The 23,276-nt window shown below is 35.7% G+C and overlaps 1 protein-coding gene across 1 annotated transcript in view; it reads left to right on the top strand.

The window, feature by feature from the left end:
- The window catches only part of MTCL1 (microtubule crosslinking factor 1), a 69,885-nt gene extending 56,209 nt beyond the window's left edge, over nucleotides 1–13,676 (top strand). The window contains exons 12-14 of the mRNA XM_029283795.1: nucleotides 1,399–1,430; nucleotides 1,706–3,239; nucleotides 13,260–13,676. Coding sequence (XP_029139628.1) covers nucleotides 1,399–1,430; nucleotides 1,706–3,239; nucleotides 13,260–13,391 — 1,698 coding nt within the window. The 3' untranslated portion in view covers nucleotides 13,392–13,676. The remainder of the gene's footprint in view (nucleotides 1–1,398; nucleotides 1,431–1,705; nucleotides 3,240–13,259) is intronic.
- The last annotated feature ends 9,600 nt before the right edge of the window (nucleotides 13,677–23,276 follow it).

Here is a 23,276-nt window from a genome sequence, read left to right as displayed (position 1 = left end):
TCATATTCTCAAGGTCCCAAAATAAATAGTACTTAAGTGGTGGGAAATTCCAGTACTAGCCATACACAGTAAACCGAACAATAAGGCTACCAGCTTAAACTTCCTGGTAGAATAGTGACTTTGTATTGGGTACTGTGTCTTGAGCTGCCTTTCATTAAAGCTATCTCTCCTGGCTAAAGTGAATGTAAAGAAGGTGGCTTTGTTTTTGAACTAAACAACCTTTTTGTCACAAATGTAAGTATTCTTTTGTTGACCTTCTGTGTGCTCTTACAGATCTTTTCAGACTGTTTTCTATAAGGCAGTGCATCTTATTGGTCTAGTTCAATAGTCCTCAAGGGATCTCCAGGACTCTTTCAGTGGACTGGCAAAGTTAAATAAATGAATATTTTAAAATTTCTCATTTTTAAAACAGTAAACATTGATAGATATAACCTGGTCCTACACACTTTGCGGTCCTCAATCATTTTTAAGAATATAAAAGGGTCCTGGGACCAAAATATGTGGAGAACCATTGGGCTAGTCCTTCTGTCCACTGACAAAAAAAATGGTCATATTGTCTATATGTATGAAGCTTTACAGAAGTTGGCAGTTTGCAATTCAGTTTGGTTCATTAGGCTTCAGAACTTGTAATTGATTAATTATAAGCATAAAAAGCATTGCTGACTTGGTTTTATCACCAACCATATTAGAGTTGTCAGTCAGCTAGATTTTACTTGGAATCTAGTCATGCCATCCAGTAAACCTTTTTTTAAAAAATGTTATGTTTTCTATCCAAACCTAAGATTAAATAACCAAGAATTATTCTGCCCAATTATTTTACAGCACAAAAGAAGTCCTACTACTGCCTTTCAGTGTAGGGTGTTTTCCTGAAAGAGAAATGTTATGGTATTTTGGGGGAATTTGGGAAATTTGGGAAAAGGGCGTTCTTTATTCATAGAGAATGCATTATTGTCACTCATAGTATTGCTGTGATAGTGTGTTATTGAATTTCCTTTGAAACAAAAGATAGAAAAAAGATGTTATTCTTACGTCCTGCATTTTTTAAAAAGAGGCATTATGTTATTAATACCAATGAAGCCCCAAATGTGTTTTGATGGGTTATTTCAAATTCGTGGTGCCATGACCCCTTAAAATAATGAAGCCTTTTGCATCCTACCCCCTCCCTGATGATATTGAATTAAAGAATGACAAATTCTGTAATTGTCTAGAATTCTTTACATTTTTCTATATGAACTACTAGGGCTTCAAAATCCTCTCAGAAGCCATTATGTAGAAAGAATTTTGATACATTCTTCAAAGGATTTCCATATATTCGAACAATTAAATAAACTAATGCAAACACAGCCACTGATATACATATATGCAAGATCCAAAATTAACTCTTAATTTTGCTTCCAGGAAGAAGAAATGCACAAGGGAAATCTGCAAAGGTGAGTAAAGATGAAAGAAAGAAATCCCAAATGAACTCTGTAATGTATTAACACATTTACCTTCATATGCAGTGAGTTCAGATGTATTTAAAAATTACTTTTAGAATCTTTCTATGACAGTTGTTTGATAGCTGTGTATTTTTGTTATGCACAAGCATTCAGTGCTTAAAATGAAATCTGCAGTTTAAAGTAAGAATGAACCAGTATCTTTTAAAGGATTTTCATATGATTTCCTTCCTTCCTTCCTTCTTTCCTTCCTTCCTTCCTTCCTTCAGGGCAATGTCAGTTTCCTCCATGTCAGAGTTCAAGCGTTTGATGGACATTTCTCCCTTTCTTCCTGAAAAGACTATACCATCCTGTAACACCAAAGAAGATACAACACCTCCATTATCTCCTGATGATTTGAAATACATAGAGGAATTTAACAAAAATTGGGATTATAACACTACCGGAAGCCAGAGTGGAGCTTTAGAAAGGCCTTCAGATACATGGGCAGAAAGGACAGAGATGGGAAAGGCAGTAAATAATTCTGTTCCAGATCCATTCCAGCCATCTTCATGGTACCTTACCACAAGTGTTACTATGACAACGAACACCATGACGAGTCCTGAACACTGCCAGAAACAGTCACCAAGAAGTCACATTGTCACAGAGAAAATAGGAGTTAGAGTCTTCCATAGTCCACCATTGGTTCGCAGGTTTGATAACTCACTTGTCCCTGGCAATGAAGGGAAAAATCAGCCTGAGGCAGACTTTTTGTTTCCCGTGACCAAAGCTAAAGGAAATGTGGGTGAGATAAAAAGTGCTTCATCAGAAGTGCTTGGAAGATGGTCCTGTGACCTCTCCAAACATCATAATGATTTTCTAGAAACTGGCCTTCATCCTATTGAACATCCTATCTGTACTACGGTGGGTTTTGCCTCATCCTTGCACAATCTGGAGCTGTCCAAAAACATGAGTGATGATATGAAAGAAGTAGCTTTTTCTGTCAGAAATGCAATACATTCGAGCTCAACAGATCTTCAATTCAGAGACACAGCTTGTCAAACTAATGGAATGAGAACAATGGGGACACAGACTACTCAAACTATCAATGTGGGCTTACAGACAGATACTTTGCGTGCGATCACTAGCAGTCCACATAAATGTCTGACACCAAAGGGGGGCTCTACACCTGTTTCCTCGCCATCAAGAAGTTTAAGAAGCAGACAAGTGGCTACTGCTATTGAAAAGGGAAAATATGAACGGACATGTTGTTCTCCAAAATATGGCTCTCCAAAATTACAAAAAAAAGTTTGTTCCAAAACAGATCAGCCAATTAACCGGATATTACCAAGCACACCTCAGAAAGGATTTAGTGAATCTGCTTGGGCCAGATCTACCACGACGAGAGAGAGTCCAGTTCATACTACAATAAATGATGGCCTCTCAAGTCTATTCAATATCATTGACCATACCCCTATAACTTATGATACTTTCCAAAGATGCTCCAGTTCCAGCAGCCGGTCAAGATCAGCAGAACCCAGGCCAGAACTTGGGTCTATGCAAGATATGTGCACAAGTATGCGTGGCAGGTCACCCAGTCCTCTTCGTTTGGGTACAGAACCACAAAAAGATGAAATGGATGAAATTACAAATATCAGGCAAGAATTATCTACTCCTCCAGGATACATGCTAACAGAAAACGCTGCCAGAATCCTGAACAAGAAATTTATAGAGAATGCCTTAGCTTCACATACCCCTCCAAGTCTTAGCAATGAAAACCATCACACAAAAGAAATAGTCAAAGTTGAACCAGGATCCATTGAGGTAATAAGTTTTATCCTTATAATAGTAAAACAAATTAGAAATGTTCATGTAGTTTGTAAGTGCTGTTTAATACATATACTTACATTATTTTGACTCAAAAATAAATTGATTGCTGTTATGTATATTGTAAATTTTTGAAGAACTTGATAACACCATTACTTTTCAAATGGATTTTTGGAGACATAGTATTTCTATATGATAAGTCACAGTACACTTGAAGTTGGATTTCTAAAATGAACATAATTCTGTGAAAAAATATTTTGGAATTTTTGCATTTCTTTGCCATTGAATATTATCAGAGCTTCGTGTGGGCCCTAATGAAGCACAAAATAATTGTTACTGAACAGATAATGCTAAAGGTTGGTGTTTGTTTCATTTATTTAATAAAGGAATTCAACAATACGAAAAAATAATTATTCTTTGATTTAATCAATTCAATTACAGGGCTAACTAGGATAATTATTATTAGCTCATTAACAATTAGGAGTGATTTATGTATATAAATCTAATATCTTTGATTTTCATTATTGTGATAATGAAGTCCTCGCTATACAGTTTGAAACCATGTTCTGCTCAAAATAAATTTTGTAAAACTTTTACTATCTGGTGGTGTTTTTCATCAGGCTCCTACATAAAGCTCTGAGAACAATCAATTGCAATGATACATTTAAAAAAATAGCAAATTAGAAAAACAAATGAATACCTTTTCACAAGACTACATATGCCGGTAATAGTTCTATCGGGAAGATAGCAAATAAACCAATAGATGGAAGGATGGATGGATAGATAGATAGATACATAGATGGATGGATATATATTGCCACTATTGCAATTTCAGTTTCTATTAGTCCAACTTCAAACATCTTTCACAGAAAAATGTTATGCCTAGTTGGTATGGTTAGAATTCAGTTAGAATAACTGAATAACTGAAGGTTGCGTATTAATATCTATATAGCTTAAACATTTAATTCTTGCAAAGTTTCTTACCTAATAATATCCTTTACATGCTTTATATTTTAATTCCCCATTGTTATTATTAATATTCATTACAAGTAGGAGAGGGCAAATAGAGTGATGAGAAATGAAGAGAAAATTATGGGAAGTGAAGTTTAACATATCTAGAAGATCCGAAGTTCAGGAAAGTTCAATATAGCATTCAATAAATGTTTTTTAGATATCACACTGTGCCCCTATTTTACTCCATCCTAAAATAACTTAGCTGCAAGGAATGACTACCTAAAATGTAGAAGAATTGAATGTGAGGTTACATACTGTATATTTGCTAATTTAGTCTTCCAAACCATTAATATTTCTATAGTGCGAAATTCAAACAGTAGTACACTGAAATTGGTTTAGGTAATATAGACAAATGTGGAGAAAGGAAATGCAAATGAACTGCTTCCAGATCACATAATTAAGAGGTACTCAACAAAATTGGCATATTCTGGCAGAGTAAAATGTCCTTTTCCAGATAAAAATGTTTAGGTTTAGGGATGGAGGAAGAGGAGCTTCAGTACTGTATATAGGATACATGGCTCTCAATGAAATTTTAATAGCTAAACTCAGTTTATTGTATTTATTTTTGAAGTGTATAAAGCTAGTATTTAATGGATAATAATAGAAAATACCTCTAATTTGCACTGTTAGATTAATGTATATTTAATTTTGTGTTAGAAGTATTTGATGTTTATATGCACTAAAGGCTAACTACCTTTATCAACTTCAAAAATAAATTCTTATAAAAACAAGATACTTTATATTTACAAATTCACTGAACATTTATCAAATTGTCATAAATAGAGGGAAAAGCACAGCAGATTATTTTTAATGCAGTTATAATTCTTGTTATAATGGTTTTTGAGTGGACCTTGTCAAGATGACAGCAGCTTCACACGAATTGATTTATAATACAATTCTATGGATATTTTCTTAGAAGAATCACTGGATTCAACTGGTCATTCTCTTAAGTGTGTATTATTTTTCTTCTATGTGCATTTTATTTTTTTATATGCTACATTTCTGTTTATTCCAACACTTCTAATTTACAACACTAAAGTTGTACAAAACATAACAAAGTTAATATAACTAAAAGCAGAATTAAAATTAAACATTAACATTATGAACAATTAAAAGCTTGACTGTTTATGCCATTTGACTAAATTCTAAGATGTGTGAGCCAAATAAACCTTTTTAGAGAATATATTCAAGAGTCAGAGGCTCTTCTGTCGATTGGAGAGGTGATTCACTGTGGGATACATGCTACCTCAGAAAGCCAGGCTTTAAACTTTTGGGCTTTAGAAAGCTATACTAGCACCTTAAAATGTACCTATCAGGAAATTGATAACTAGTGCAAAATTCTTTTAGAAATGTCATCATTGACCTCTGCATCTTGTAGCAGCCCAAAACCTGGCAGCCACCACGTTTTGCACCAGCTACAATATCTAAACACTTCTCAAGGTTTAGCCTCACATAAAGCACATTTTAGTAATACATACAAGTTGTGACCAAGGTGTTGATAACTATAATTAAACAGGACTAGTTTAGAAAGGTTGGTAGTTGGTGTATTAATTGCAACAGTGTAAATGTGTTCCTGATCACAGCCGTCAAATGTAAATCCAGTGATAATTGTATATCAAGAAGCCCTCCCAAACTTTGAACATGCACAGTGCAAATCCATTCAGAACAGTATTACCTTCAATTTATTAGATTAAGTAATATAATGACTAATTGACTAATTGTATTAATAAGCCTATTTACAAGTCTTGTTAATGCCAATGTCCTATTAGCTTCATTTGTTTATTCCCATATACTCTCGCTGTAGTAACTTAAATTTTCTACAGATGTGTAAATTTTTAAATGCAAACGTTGACAAATACAGCGTCAAAATGCATATTTTCAAAAAGTGCTATTTGTGATTAAGTTTATAATTAGAATCCGCTTACTGTAAAAGTTTAACAGCTGTGGCTTCCATTGAGAATTTCTGGGTTGCAATCTTGTAAAGTAAAGCCATGCTTTGTTAGTCATACATTCTGTAATACTTGATAAATCATAGGCACATCTGAGAAATGCAGATATGTATTTTGTGTGTGTGTGTGTGTGTGTGTGTACACACACTCACACATACACAGATAGACAGACATAGATCTAGATCTAGATCTGCGGAAGAGGCCTTCATCCTGCAGTGGATAGACAGTGACTAAAATGATGATATGATTGTGATGATGATGATGATGATAGATATACTGTAGATATATAAAATGCTTAGGAGTGAGTATTCTTTAACTTCTGCCAAGAGTTAGATACTAAACTGCAGCTTTAAAAGTAGCTGGACAATCATTTCATTACATTAAAATTCTAAGTACTAAGTTGCAGTACTGATAACACTGAATCTCTTATTCTTAGCTTAAATAAAAACATTTTTCCAGTTTCAGCTAGAAAGAATCAGTCATCAGAATTTATTTTGAAGAATCTGAAGAAAGTTGAAGAAAGTCATGTTATCTGACAAAAAGACTAGCTGATGTAATGTTCTTTTTCTTCCCTCCCCCCTGTTTTTTCTTTCTAATAACATGGTTTGGCTGTTTTAACCTCTGACATAATTTCTAGAGGGATAGCATATGGTAATATATTGTTTTCTCTTTACTAAATAGAACTCAGATGCCAAAATAAAATGGTAAATTCATGTCTACTAGACGTAGTACCATGCAATACACTATTCCTTATCTTGGGGGGAGGGTCAGATAGGGGGGAGAAGAAAAGAAACTTTCCCATTTGGAATGAATTCTGATTTAAATGAAAGTTGTAACAGTTTCTAAAAATTAAATGTACTGTTTACAATCATACTCTCCAATTAGAGTGCGTCTACATTTGTTTTCTAAATGTAAAGTTACCAGTAACAGTTTGCCTCTTCTATACTCTAGCCTTGCTAATTTTTAAAAAGGTACTAATATATTAAATTTGGAGAGTGCTTCAGTGCTGATTTAAAATTTCTTGTTTAAATATTCATTCCAATCTGCTTGCTTTTTTTTCCCCCTGTCTTGTCTGTGTCCAGAACCAAACTGTCTTACTAACTGCCCCTTGGGGACCCTAACCCTGCCTGCCTCAGTACTGTAAGTCTTTCCTACCTTTGTTTCCAAAAAAACAACAACTTTTACTCGATGGAAAATTATAAAGTGCATAAGCAACAGCATTCCTGATATTAGCGAGAAGCGGCATTGGATTTGAAATGGCCAGCAAACATTTGAGTCCTGAATTGTCTTCAAAATAGTTCTTACCAATCGTTATTTGTATGATTGCTCTAAAATCACTAAATCTAAGTGTTTCATCTTAAACCAGATTCATTCCATGGAACAGGATTTTCACAAATATGCTAGATTTAGGGTTCTGCCCATAATAGCCATATTGAATGTTCAAAGGAGTATGTTTTATCTTTGCTGTTTTGTATTTCACAATCATTTTTGCACCCACTAAGGTGATTTGCAGTTTCAAATCACTGCAAATCACCAGCTATAGACACAATGCTATACTTTACTATTTACTAAATTCATTTTATAGGATCAAACTCTGTAAAAGTCAGTTCTAGAAGTCAAAAGGTTAGAAGTAAAATGGCAAGAATCAGAGGTTCTGTATATTTAATATTTAAGAACCAAAAAGGCATTCAAGTTTCCATTTTGTTTATGGGATGATTTTCATTACATCATCTTAATTTCATCATTGCAACAGCTTTCAATAGATAGACTTAAATATTTATCTTAAATAGAAAGAAAGCAAGTCATACAGTATAACAAAAATAGATGACATCATTATCTCATTACCTTATTTCATTCTAAGAATATGCACAAACATATGGAATCCAAGAGCTGAGACTTCTGGGAACTTTTCCAGAGTTCCAATTCACGGAAGAAACCAATCCCAAATGTTTCTAGTAAAGCCAGTTATGCATATTATTAATACATTGAAAGAAGCATAGTTTCTAATCTGCTTGAAAACGTAGATGGGGAAGACCGAATGAATATCTTACACATGCTTTTATTCACAGTCAGTCATATAGTCTTATATTAAAGTGATAAGAGTTCAGTTGAAACTATGTCTAATTAAGAGTGTGAAGGATAGAACTTTATAGTACTTAAAATGTATAACATACTGTATCTAAAGAAGACAAAAGGCACAAAAGCACATTCAAATTACAGACCAGTATGCCTGTCAACTTCCCCTGAAGTGCTGTTTCATGGTAGAGCAGGGAAGGTGTTCCTGGGAGGTATGATAGAAGAACACCAGGAGCATATGCAACGAGTATACATTCCCAGCAGGGTCCTCCAAAGGGTGAAGGCCCTCCCAGCTGCCCAGTTAAAGCAGCAAGCACCTATACTGAACAACAGCAATATAGGAAGTTGCAAGCGACAGATGATCACTTCAGTGACAACAGCAAAGGAATTACTTCATACTGCATGAGAAAAGGCAATGGTAAATCACATCTGTACTTTTATCGATAAACCTACATGGATAGAAAATATTAAATGAGTGCCTCTCAGGTCAGGTGGTAGTCCAGCCTTTAATATTACAGTTATCCAATTTTATAATCCAACCACTGATGCAGAAGAAGAAGAGGTTGTTGAATTTTATGATGAATTCAGTTTAAAATAAACAATACGGAAGCAAGATGCCCTCTTTATGATTAAAGACTGAATGCCAAAATTGAAAATATTAAGGGGGGAAATGTAGTTGTATGGCTTAGGAAACTTAAATGGAAGAGGAGGAGAATGTACTGATTTTTTCCAATCTAATGTGCACAGTATAATTAATAACCTTAATTTCAATCGCTAGTAAAATAATACTTAAGATCAACCAACACAGGTTAGAGACCTACATGGGAAAGGAGATGCCAAATATTCAAGCTGGCTTTAGAAAAAGCTGAGGGAAACAAGACATTATTGCTGAGATATACTGGATAATTGAAAAAAAACAAGAATATCAAAACAAGTCAGTGCTGTATGTGCTTCGTTGATTACAGAAAGGCCTTGTGTTGATCACATTAAGCTATGGAATACGCTCAAAAAAATGGTAATCCCAGAATGTCTCATTGTCCTCTTGTGAAACCTATACACTCCCCTTAACCATAGTACAGATAGAAAATGGCAAAATATACTGGTTCCAGATTAATAAAGAAGTGAGACAAAATTATATATTTGCTCCATATTTATTCAACCTATATGTTGGGAAACTGAAGTAAAGACAAGGATAGAGACAGCTCGAACAGCATTCTTCAAAATGAAAAAGGTCTTTTGCAGTCACGACATAAGCCTAAGACTAAAAATCAGGCTTGTCAGATGCTATATTTTTTCTATCCTGCTCTATGGAGTAGAAAGTTGGTCTCTGATAGAAGACCACCTGAAGAGACTAGAAGCATTTGAAATGTGAATTTACAGGCGGCTGTTATGTATAAGCTGGGTTGACAAGATCAGAAATGAGGAGGTGATAAGCCGCCTGGGAAAGCCAAGGGAAAACATCAAAACAATTAAAAAACGAAAATTAGAATATTTCGGACATGTGATGCAACACCCAGAAAAATACAGCATACTCCATTTAATCCTCCAGGGAAAGATTGAAGGCAAACGAGGTCCAGGCAGAAAAAGAACGTCATGGCTTCAAAATCTAAGGGACTGGTTTGGACAAAACTCAGCAGCACTTTTTTGTGCAGCTGCTGATAAAAACAGGATCGCCAACATGATCGCCATCGTCTGATAACGGATATGGCACAAGAAGAAGAAGATATGTTGGGAAGCTGAATTGGAAGCTTAGCATGTTTTAAAAACTGGAGGAAGAAACATCAATGACCTGAACTATGCTAATGGCCCTGATCTAAAGGCTGAAAATGCAAGGGATCTGCCAGTCCTAGTACTAAAGGTCAAGGAACAAAAGTAAAGAATACGCACAACCAACCTTAAAATTGACAACAAAAACATTGAACTGGTAGATAGTCTCTGAGAGTCAGTTTTGTGTAGTGAGGGCCAGTTTTGTGTAGTGGTTAAAGCAATGGGCTAGAAATCAGACTGTGAGTTCTGGTCCTGACTTACATGCAAAATCAGTTGGGTGATCTTGGGCCAGGAACACGTTCTCACCTCTAGGAAGGAGGCATTGGCAAATCATTTCAGGCAATCACCCCTCAATATTGACTCAAAAATACCTCCACCCACCCGAAGATATGGTAGCTTCAGCATTTTAGGATCAATTATCAAGAGTAAAAGAAGAAGCAGTCAGGAAATAAGCCACAGAATAGCACTTGATACAGCAACCATGAATGCCTTAGAAATGCGTAGGTGGCTGTATTCTTATCTTCATTGTTTCTTGAAAAGCTTCTAAATAAAAGGTCTATAGATTTGTTTTAAAAAAACCTGGCTCCATTTCTTTCATGCTATTCCTACTTTTAAATATTGGTGAAGAGATCTTGACTGATTACTATATTTTTAGCTCTTGTTGAAAGTTTGACTCTCCAACACTAGCCACTTCAGGGAAATATAGCATACATGTCAGAATTATATACCATCTTTCCTGCTCATTTTCAGACATTGTTCACAAAGTGTTTGAATGTTTTTTGCCTCTATAAAAACAGCTGATCCTTGAAGTAGTTTAAAGACAGCAGCATAAGTACAACAGTTTTCATTTTCTTCATTTCTTAACATCTTTTGCTTCCATATGCGCTTTTTCCTGTGTACCATTCTGCATGAACATGTTGAATTTTGATGGGACTTCTCTTTGAATGAATGAGTTATGATAGTATTTGGTCTCTTTCAAATCACATTATCAACTACCATTTCTTGTAATCTTTGTTTCTTCTTTGTTCCATATTTATAGCATAGTAGAAAAAACCCATCACTTTATTCAACTTGTGTTTTTGGCACTTGCCATTCCATAATCCTACCTGTGTGTTAAAAGATTCTATTTTATATGTTGCTGTGTACATTTTTATCTTATTGAGTATGCTGTACATGTCACTCTCACCTGCAAAACAACTAGAACTTTGTGAACACACCTCTTTATCTCAGCAAATCCAATACTTTTTTCCAAGGGCTTTGAAATTCTGCTTTTATAATTTTACACCTCTGAACTTTATTTTACATTGCAGCACACTACGGGGAAAATGGTGAAAACTCAATCCTTGTTAACAATCATTATCAGCTCTGAAATATAAATAAACTGCCACTGTAAAATATTGCATTTTTAAAACAAAAGTAGGTCTTAATATTGTGCTAATATAATTTAATAATTGAATAACCTTCATTACATTTAATTCTCCAGTTTCACCCTTTAATAGACTCATGTTGCAGAGCAAATTTATACAGCTAAGAATCCAACTTGAAGCAATCTGGAACTGTTTAGTTAAAAATTCCAAAAATGGCACCAAATTCTATTAGTAGTATGTGTTGTTTAGCAGTGGTTTATTTAAGAGCATTTTAAATTAGTGATGATGACCAATGATACAGATAGCCCTCAATGTACGACCACAGTTGAGCCCAAAATTTAAGTTGCTAAGTGAGAAATTTGTTAAGTGAGTTTTGCCCCATTTTACGATTTTTTTCTTACCACATTTGTTAACTGAGTCACTACAGTCAGTGGCGTAGCGTGGGTTGTCAGCACCCGGGGCAAGGCAAGTAATTTGCGCCCCCCCCTCCACAGTGGACGGCGACCCGGCGGCTCGGATCGGATTCGCACAGCCAGCACTGCAGAGTGAATGAGTGAGCCAGGCAGGGGCAGAGAGCTGTGAGTGCGAGTGCGCCCCCCCAGATGTTGCGGCCGGTGCGGCCGGCCCCCCCTGCACCCCCCACGCTACGCCTCTGACTACAGTTGTTAAATTAGTAACCCGGTTGTTAAGTGAATCTAGTTTCCCCATTGACTTTGCTTGTCAGAAGGTTGAAAAAAGTGATCACATGACCTTGGGACACTGCAACGGTCATAAATGTGAGTCAGATGTCAAGCATCTGAATATAAATCACATGACTATGGGGATGCTGTGATGGTCATAAGTGTGAAAAATGGTCATATACTTTTTTCAGTGTCGTAACTTCGAACAGTCACTTAATGAACTGTTGTAAGTTGAGGACTACCTGTATATCAGAGCTTGTTGCTCTTTGATCCAAATTTAATATACTAAGAGTTATTAAATTCTGTGTCTGTTCTTCAGCTAAATATTATATTTTAATTTGAAAGATTGTAATTCTTAAATAACCTAACTCAAAATTTGGTTTCTATATATGGGCCCCAGGCCAACTGGCAGGAGGTGAAAAGGGTTGGTGTGGCTCTCACCTTAGGGGCTACGATGTTCCAAAGGAGAGGAAACATGGCAGAAAAGGCTCTTCTCCTAGACCCCATCAGCCAAAAATCCTTGACTGATGGGGTTCACATAATTGGTGACATATATAGCAGCAGCCCCCAACCTTTGGGGCACCAGGGAGAAAGGTTTTTCCATGGACCAGAGGGGACTTGGTCTTGCATGCTGTCTGCATCCCGTGGGTGCAGCTTCACTGTGTACACGGCCCAGTTGCTGGCATGCTGCAATCCGATGCTGGTCTCCAGGTGTTGGGGACCCCTGCTGTACAACTATGACACTGTTCTTCAATCTTGTGGACATCACAGGATTTTACTATTACCTTGTCTTGTTTATTTATGTGGTTATAGAATGTGAATGAATGATTATCAGATCATTTAAGACCATGTAAGCTATGGTCATCTAGAGATTGCTGATGTACAACTCCCAGCATCTTATTAACATTATTTCTGCTAACTGGGACTGTTAAGAGTTGAAGATTATGAGAATTTAAAGGGTTACAGATTGCTTTACTACATACAACTCTTCATTCATTTTATTCTTATTGACTGTAAGTGGAACAGACTGAACATTTCAAAACAATATCCAAAAAATGCTGCTTTTTTCAAATTATACATGTACATATTTAAATACTGTTTTCCTCCCTTGTGTACTGTATGAATTAATAAAATTGTTCTTTTTCCATCTTTCTCACAATAAAGGAACTACCTTGTTCTGCACTGGCTCCATCCTTAGAATCCTGCTTCTCTAGACCTGAGAGACCAGCAAATCAGCGCCCACCATCCCGATGGGCCTTACATTCTCCTACTGCCTCACTTCAGAAGACTATGTAAACCAGAAACTGCTATTAGAGAATTCAAACCAATGACACAAACCTGCATGAATTATCACATCATAATTTGCTATCTTTTGTATGATGGATCCATTATCATGGCCAGTCTCTGTCAGTGAGAAGTTCCAGTGTTCAAAGAATGTTCTAGAATGCAGCTTCTTAGTATACAACTAGAGAAACCCTGATGTTTCTAGAATGAAACAGCTAATGTGCCTGTTAATAACTTATTTTTTCATAGCTCAGAAAACTATTTTTGCCACCATCTTTTCTACACACAGTATATTAACTAAAAGAATCTAAAAATGATACGGATAAAGGTAAGATTTTAAATAAATAAATTTTGTTTCAAAGAGACAGTGAATCTGTTCTCTCTCTCGCTCTCTTAACTGCTGACTGCCTTGTAATATGTTTGCACTGTTGAGATTTAGATTATTTGGCTATTTTTCTGCCTCCTTGGTTTAATATCAGATTCTTAATTTTATTCATTTTGGTTTCTTTTAAAAAAAATTTATAAAGGTGCTTTAGCATAACTGAAGCAGTAAATGTTAGTGAAGGAAACCCTTGAACTGGTTGACTAAAGTTATCTTAAATTAGAAGGGAATATAGAGAATATGAACTGTTTAGAAATGGGAGAAGGAAGAGTGGAAGTGAGCCGTACAGTAAACACACACTCAAGATCTGCATGTCTTTAGATTGTTAGCACTTTAGTGCATGTACACGATGCTTCAGTACTCTCACTGTCTAGATTTCAATCTCTTTCACTGCTATATGATTGTGAATTTATCTGTACTGTACTTTTAATGTCGGTATTCTTGCATTGATTGTACAAAAGAGTTTTTAAATGGCTGTCAAATAGTTCAACTGAATATGTACAGTGTCTGTTAAAAAATTCCCTTCTTTGGGGAAAAGCACTGAGAACTCTGGGCATACTAAATTATAACTGGTCTTGTTTTAAGAGTTTTTTGAGACCATGTGGTGTGGAAATAAACTCCTCAGCATTTACAGATCCCCGGAGTTTCTTGAAGTTTGTTATAATGATGCACATATTCAAGCAAATTATCAGGTTTTCTCAAGACATTAGAAAGAAATGAATAAGAACAATGCTATTAATAATGTGTATGTAAAAGACAATTATTAGTTATTAGGATGACAGATGTTTTCTTCATATTTCTTTTGATAATTATTGTGTATACATGAATAGTATTTGATAATGGGAACATGCTAATAACACCTATCAAACAGAATAAATTAAAAGTCAAGTTTAAAAAAGATTTGTATCTTTTCACACGTCTGTTGTAAGAAATAACACGAGCAAAGAAACTTGTTAAGTAAATTCTGCTGACACTTTTGATATTGTTAACACATAAAAACTAAGAATGGCAACATTTTTTTAATTACAAGAACACTGTAGTTAAGACTGCAAAGCAGATTAGAACCATATGATCTTGGAACTATTTTTTCCACTCTCTCTAATCCCATATTCTCACATTTGCCTCCTGAATGCTGGCCTCATTCTTGACTGTCCTTTTGATACTGTTTCAGTAGCCTTTGCACCGCAGCTCAGACTGGTATGTTGAATATGTATAGAAAAAGGTGAAAGATTAGTAGAAAATGTGATTTCAGGAAGTCAAATCTGAAAATGAGCACAAATAACCCTCTAGATGTGTTTCATTTATTTACATACACACACACGCATACATACACATACAGGTACGCATACATAGACATGTGGGGAGGGTGTTTGTGGGGTGGGGAGTGTCTTTCAGAAAGCTGTGAAAGTTATAGCATAATCTTACAATGCCTGAACTGCAAAAAATCAGGGATGGCAACAACATTTCTTGATTTTCCTGTTGTCATCTAGTGTCTGGCTATGGTAAGCTACCAGAGATGGGCAGAAAAATTGTCAAAAATTGTTTATGCACCTAAGATTCTGCAGTGCCAAGGAATTTCTCTGAATGGAATGAATCCATTGAATACAAATGCCTAAACTCCCATAAGCCATTTTTTAACCCTCTTATGAGGAGTAGTCATATTGTTAACCTATACTTGCAGTCCAACACAGGCTTAGGGACTTTCACTGCACCATCACATTGTGCTATTGAAATTTGACTGCCTTTTGTAAGTTTCTTACAAAATGAAAATGCAATCCAATATTTCAGAATAAATATTTAGCTTTGAGTAAAAAAATGTACTATTAATAACTTAAAGTATGTGAGTCTCAGTTGTACTTTCAAATATTGTACAGTATAACAAGGCTACATAAACAATGTATATGAACCAAATCTTAAAGCTAGTTAGAAAATGTTACTTTATTAGACTCTTGTTTTTTAAACATAGGCTTAACTATGGAAAATATATTTCCAATCAACAATAAAAGATTTAAAAATAATATCTTTATTTAATCTTAGAACCAGAAATAGGTAATTGGTATTTTTATTAAATGTTCATTAGTTCATTTCAGACTCAGTTTTAAAAGTATCAGCTTGAATCATTTTGATAATTTCAGTAAGAAAGCCAACTGGAATAATGTTCATTGTATTTTCAAAAGTCTGGTGAAACAAACATCTAGGCCAGTGCAGTTTGTTAACAGTAATAACATTGTTTTCAGACTAAAGCAGTAATTTTTAAGATAAACGATACAGAAATAAAGAATTTTATATTAAGCCAGACCAACCTTTGGATGATAATGAGTTTGGGAAGGCAATGCTGTATGACAAGCAATCACAGAAAGTAAACAGGAATTTGGCAGTGGAGTTAAATGCGAAGAAGTTCATTCGTTTGCAAGTTCATTCAGTATGTCATACCATTTCCGAAGACTTCCAAGCTGTAAAAAAAAGGGAAAAGAGCAGAGTGATCAGAAAGTTATATATTCAGCTCTGAGGGATGAAATGGTTTTTTTTTTCCCCAAATAGGTTCTAATTGCAAAAGATATTTCCAGAGAGCTCTTGATTATCCATTGTGAGTGATGGTACAATTGTTTCTTATTGGGTCAGCAGAAATAAAAGAAAATATAAGATAGGTAGGTTTTAGGGACTGGGCTCACTGAGTGAATTAACAGGAAGAGCTACTGAAAGTCTGCCAGTTGAGTTCAATACTGAATTTTCTTTTTAAGTGAATATTGTATAACTGGCTAAACTGAGAGACAGAGAAAGAAACAAAAAGAAATATAAACCTACTAATGATGCCTTAAGGAACAAAGGTGACTAAGAATTCTATAGTTGTGATCTGAAATGCTTAAGTCATCTTTCCTATCTGAAAACAATGTGGCATATATTTGCAGAAGTAGCAAATGTTCAATAGTAATTGAAATCAGAGGATTAATGAGAGACCAGTAAAGTTTTACCAGATTAAATTGGCAAGGGCACTACAAAAGATAATGACAAAGGAAATGTGCAAGTGATCCTCAATATATATTCAGTCAGCTACTGGTAGTTACAATTAGTTCTCTGAGTTCTGGCCATCCCACCCCTCAACGCGATCACATGATTGCCATTTGCAATCTTCCATGCCGACTTCAGTGAGGAAATCAGTGGGCAACCTAGCAGAGAAGGTTGCAAGCTTCTGGAGTAAGTAACCCATACCTACGCACCTCTTCAGTCTTTGCACTTTCACTGGGCTAGCCACTCATGCACCCCTAAACCATACAATGACTCTTGCACACCCCGAGACACCCTGCCTGATATGCAGCTCTCGTGGACAACCAACCCATGCCACACTTTTTGCACACCCTCTGCGATTCTCCCTTGCACCCATGCACACTCCTTGCTCCCTACGTAGCAGCAGCCACTAGCCTGCCTGCAAGCCTTGAATTTGCAATGTCCTGCCACTTTCCTCGCTGACTTTGGTTGTGGGAAGTCAGCAGAAAGTTGCCTCGCCTAATAAATCCGTGGGATTCAGTTAACAGTGGCAACTGCGACCACAGGGAATGCTGCTGCTAAGCAGTGCAGTCGTAAAATGCAACCTCTGTCATTTAATGATGAAAATTCTGGTCTCAATTGGCATTGTAAATCAAGGACTGCCTGTACTCAATATATATGGAAGACAAAAAGCAAATATAGCCGTATAGTAGTAACCAGAAGCAAGAGATAGAACATACTGTGCACTATTAGCCTCAGTTTTCAGGCTTTTAACATTTGAAGAAGCAGACATTCCAGAATAAACAATATGATCATGGATCCCTAAAGGCCAGATGCAGTCCTGGATTAATCATTAAATAGAATAAGCACATTCAGTACTTACCAAATCTTAATGTCAATTAGGTAACGGATGGGCTTAGGGGCACTATTGTTGAGCTGTATTTTAGGACATCACTTGCTTCAATCAGGCCCTGGCCAGATACAGTGCAGTACTGTAATGCTCTAAAACAAATACATAAACAAGTCCACATTTAGCAAATTCAAAGTAATGGCAGTATCTTAATATAAACAAAAGACTAAAATTTAACATTTAAAAAGAGACAATTTCTTCTTTAAAAAGAACAAGTTCACAAAATTCCCTTGCTTTAAGTAAAAAGACAGATACAGAGTTAGTTTAAATGCTGTCTCCTTAATACTAGGTCGAATCTCTCTTTAATGAGCTTTTACCCATTGCTTCTTGTCCTACTCTCAGGTGCTTTGGAGAATAAGTTGACCTCTGTTCTCTGTGACAGCCTTCCAGTGTTGTAAGATAGCTATCATGTCACTCCTAAACCTTCTCTTCGTTAGACTAGACATACTTAGTTCCCTTAACCATTCATCATACAATTTACCCTCCAACCCCTTGTCATCATTGTTGCTGTTCTCTGTACTCTTTCTAGGGTCTCAACATATTTTTTCTATTTCTCATAATCTTGATGATATCCCTCTGTTAATGCAGCCTATGACTGCATTGGCCTTTTTGGCAGCTTCAGCATACTGCTGACTAATACTTAACTGGTGGTCTACTTAAATATTATGTGGTCCATTTTAAATTCTTAAAGGTTATAAAGATGCATGTTCATTTTCTTATTTTAAGGATTGAAGGCACTTACCTGATATTTCCAGTCTTGTCTCTATAAAAGTGCCCAATTTCTTTGAAGCAGTTAATAGGCCATTTCTGAAAATAGTTAGCAAGGGAAATGCAAAATTAGTGTCCTTGTTGAAGATGAAAGAAAAGAGTACAAAAACTAGATTGCTGCTCAATATTTTTTTAAAAATTATGTTAATAGGTAATGATGACCCAATGCAAAGGCAGAGGATAGCTTGAAATAGTTACAGACGTTATCTTCCTAGGCTCAAAAAATAGGAGATGGTGAGTATATGGAATACCAAGAATTGTGTTGCCATAAAACTAGACAAAATAGATGGTCAGGTAAAATCACAAGTTCACATCTCCATGGCTCAATGACCTGCATCCCAGGGTATTCAATTCACTAGTATTCTGACCAAATCTTGAGAAATGCCTGTCAGAGAACAAATGTATTTTGAAATTATTTAAAATGGTGAAAAAGGAGGATCCAGAGAATAACAGATCACACACAAAACAAACTAACAATAAACAACAGCCCAATCAAGGAGCCCATCAGGACTACTACTATCAACACTGAGAGAGCAAGCTGCTAATATATAAAATGAGAGCAAACCCCACTCCCTTCTAGCACTGATGACGTTATCTAGTTTGGTAATGAAACATCTACAAGAAAACACCAAGTTTAGAGAGCACCTAGGACCCCACAATTACAGATCAGCCTGACATCAATATTTGAGAAGAGGGTAAAGCAGGTCACAAAAAGGTTTTTCTGTAAGCTCTTTGAAAAAGCTGGTGGCCATTTAGACATCAAATTAAATTTGACAAAAGCAAGTCTCAGCAGACTAAACTTATCTTGTGTTTTTTTTTAAAGATATTTTTAATGCAGGGTGAGAGTACTGCAGATACAATATACTTTAATTTCAGTACAACTTTTGACAAAGTAGCACATAATGTTCTTCACAGTTAGTTAAGTGCAAACTGCCTGGGATCACAAGTGGATACATTGTGGACTTGAAACATGATCATCACCGATGGCTTTATCAAATCAGGAGAAGGGTTCTAGTGGGCTGCTACAAGGGCTTTCTATTCAATGTTTTAAAAAAAGATTTAGATAAAATTGTCAGGTTTGCTGATGACACAAAGCTGGGTGGGTGGGTGGGAAATAGGATGCTTAGTATGTACCAAAAATCTTAGAAGAATAGAAGATTGCAAACTGGATATGATTTCTCCCTGCCCCCCCCCCAAAAAAATACTCCAAATGTAGATTTCAGCTGAATCAAGAGAAAGTGCAGCTGTTCTCATCATGTGACAATATTTTTTTACAATTAAGATAAAAACTACATCACGTAATTTTAAAAAGTAAATGTGAAATATATTCCTGTAGATGTTTTATGAGGTGTAAAGAATTCTATTACAAATTAATTCTGCGCTAATATTCATCAGAAGCCATGATTTCTTGCCTCTGTCTGTCCTTTTCTGCTAAAAAAATTGGTAGATTTTTTTTCTCCAGCTAAAACAGAAAAATGAGAAAACAGATTACCACCACCCAAAGCAAAAAAAAAATGCAGCCTTCTGAATATTCATGATCCATCTTTTTTAAAAGAAAAGAGAACAGAGGCAGACTTTACAACATACAAAGCTGGTTAATGACTGAGAAGTGAAGTTGTTCTCTAGAATCCCTGAACACAGCTGAGCCCTCGGATTAATTGTTGGTCATCCTGAAATAATAAAGTGTGATAAGATGAGCAGCTTGCTGTAGTCTGTCAAAGAAACTGCAGGAGTTCCCATCAGTAATTGCAGGAATTACTGAGTCAAGAGGCAGACTGACCATAAGGAGCAAGAAAAGGAAAAAGAAAGAAAAAAGGTCAAATATGAAAGCTTCTGTCATGATCTGAAATTAACAATTCAGTGTTATGTTCCCTGTTGCCAAGTTTAAACGCCTGACAACATCAAAGGTATTGCCCATAGATTATAAAAACCCAAAGGTGTTCATGTTTAGCCACTATGATAACTTTCTCTCTATATACTAGACAGCTACATTTCTCTGTTATGAGCAGCCTTAATCTGAAATATTAAACTTGCAAGAAATTTGCAGTGTAATCTTATATGGAACTTCTGAGAAGTTAATTTTGCTGAATTTAGTGGCACTTATTCCCCTCTAAATATAAAAACCAGTTATAAGCTATAATCTAAAACAGAGGTCCCCAACCTTTGGGGCACTAGGGACCGGTTCCATGGAGAGAGGTTTTTCCGCGGACCGGAGAATGTGTGGTTTTGTGTGCTGCCTGAATTCTGCAGATTGGGCTTTGCTTGTTTGTGCAGACCAGTTGCTGGCATGCCACGGCCTGGTACTGGTCCATAGACTGGGGGTTGGGGACCCCTGATCTAAAATACAGGTGGCAAACCATTCAGATATTGCCAAACTGTAACTCCAGTCAGCCTAATCAAAGATGAGGAATGATGGTAAATACAGTTTAGTCAAGTATAAAGGAACAATGACAGTGTATGTGCCATAATGATAATCACACAAATATCATGAATCATGTAATTTGAATTAGTTGTAATATAATGAGTGTCATTTGTGCAATGACATAACACAATGTCACTTTGCTCCCCATTGGAGATGCCCAAATTCCAACCCTATCCTAAAGAAGACAACTTCTGCTTTCTAAATATTTGAGTCTCCTGGTGCTATTGCATTAATCATTTACGCCAGACTTTCCCAAACCTGCCACTCAGGGATGTATTGGAATTTCTGAGGAATTCCACAAGAAATATAAATGCCAGAAGGCGCCAGGTTGAAAAAGACTTAAGTTCAACCAACAAGCTAAAAAATTAAGCAAAGGGTTAGAACACACTTCTGAAGCTGGGAATATTCATCTCCACTTTGGTAATAGTGGTTCAATGAACTCCTGCCACTGTATTTATAATTTTCATGGTTTTCATATGCAGAGGCCTTCAAACGTGGAAACAAAATATGTTCATGTCTTCTTCTACCTGATACAGGGCTGAAAGAGGAGAACCGGAAATGAAGCAGCCAACACACAGGGGACCCAGCAATCCCTGATGGAAATGCATCATCATCATTTTCAAAACCTTGATGTGAATAACTGGACTGCTGGTGGTTGTCAGGTCAAAGATATCAGCCTGTAATAGGAAAATAATGTTTCATGATTTCTGAATGATCAAACCTGAGGTCAGAGAAACACATTTTACACCAACTGAGGTTTTCCGGCACAATGACTCATCATTAATCATCTAGCCATTTAGGCAGCTTATCTTTTAAGTGGGATATAATTAGAGCTTCTTTCTACAACTATTAAATTATTTAGAATCCTTTCTTGGAAAAGTCTGGACAAAGGGATATAGCAAATAAAGTTTCCAAGCAAATACCTAAAAGGCTTTAAAAGTAAAGGAAAAGATAAGCTCGATCCCCTGTAGTGATTGGGTCAAATGACTGCTATTTTTAAGAAATAGCCAGAGAGTCCTCAGGGAAGGATTTTAAAAAAGTCAAGATGGCAGACACATTATAGGATCAAAACTCCACTCTTTTTATGAGCGTTCTGCACATCTTGTTTCTTTTTTGTAGTTATATTAAACAATTAAAAAGAAACATATATGCTGATTGCATTGTTCCTTTCCAGGATAAGCAAAGTTACGTAAAGTGGAGAAATGGAGCAAGACATAGTGAAGCAAAGAAAGTAAAGGCCTGATATAAGAATAAAAGAAGAAACATAGTTAATATTTGTTTGTATCAACACTGTTCCTCATACCTTTCCATAGCTACCTTTTTTCAAGATGAAATATAGGGAAAATAATTTACATCACCAAAGGAAAAAGAAATACTGATTATATAGTGAAAATGAACCTAAATGTTTTAGAGTGAATAAACATGACAAAAAAGAAACAAAATGCAAACAATTATATAAAATTATTTCACTTGCTCAGCTGACATTAAATCTAGACCATCTAGTGCATATTATGTCGTTTATTTTTTTCATTTTCAGAACTGAGAAACTGCAAGAATAAATAAGAAACTCATATCCTACATTCGTTCCTTTAAAATCAAGAGAGTAGATTTCTCTCCAACTATGCAGAATTATCCTTTTTGCCTTATGCAAGCTCTTCATGAGATGGCAAAATCCATGTTTTAGGAATGCAGTTCAAAATCATATTGAGATCCTTAACTTGTTTCCCCCCCCAAATTGTATCAATACATGTACTAATTTGAAATCAAAAGAAGACCATAATAGAACAAAACAGTTTTATGAATTTAAAAAATTCACATTTCTCACATCAGCAACATTAAAAAAATAGATGTTTTTTTCCTTTTAAACATTCTTTGAGGGTCCAATAAACACATAATATTTTCAGATGAATTAATTTTGTTTGTAAATCATAAGTCTATTTCATATTTTTAACACTTGGAATCATTGTGTCTTCAAAATTGGATATTCCAATTCTCCATTTCACAATTCATATACATAGCTATTGCTAACTTTCATAAAGTGAACATGAATGCAGCAAAATTCAGAAGATTGAGCAATTACTGAGTTAAAACACTTTTTAACCTGAACAAAGTTATCAACTTTTAAAACAGACCAACTTCAATGCGACACACCACAAGTACATTACTGGGCAGATTTTTTCTTTTAGGAAACCAGTCTGCCATTGAAAATGTCAATATATATCTGCTACATCTGTTGCACTGGCAGGACTCCAAGCAGTTGCCTCTTCCTGCTCTGATATCATCATCAAGGTCAAAAAAGATCATAGGCAAGAGAAGAGCCTGAAGATTGCTTTGAAATATAGTAGCTGTTGCAGATCATGTCACTATCACTTCCCATTTGAACTGTATACTGTATGCCATTACTAACTCAGTGCTTTCAGGCTGGGAACT

This window comes from Protobothrops mucrosquamatus, unplaced genomic scaffold (assembly GCF_001527695.2).
Source record: "Protobothrops mucrosquamatus isolate PMUCROS unplaced genomic scaffold, P.Mucros_1.0 scaffold233, whole genome shotgun sequence".
NCBI lineage: Eukaryota > Metazoa > Chordata > Lepidosauria > Squamata > Viperidae > Protobothrops > Protobothrops mucrosquamatus.
Note: the sequence above shows the minus strand (reverse complement) of the source record. Positions and strands in the feature narration are given on the sequence as shown.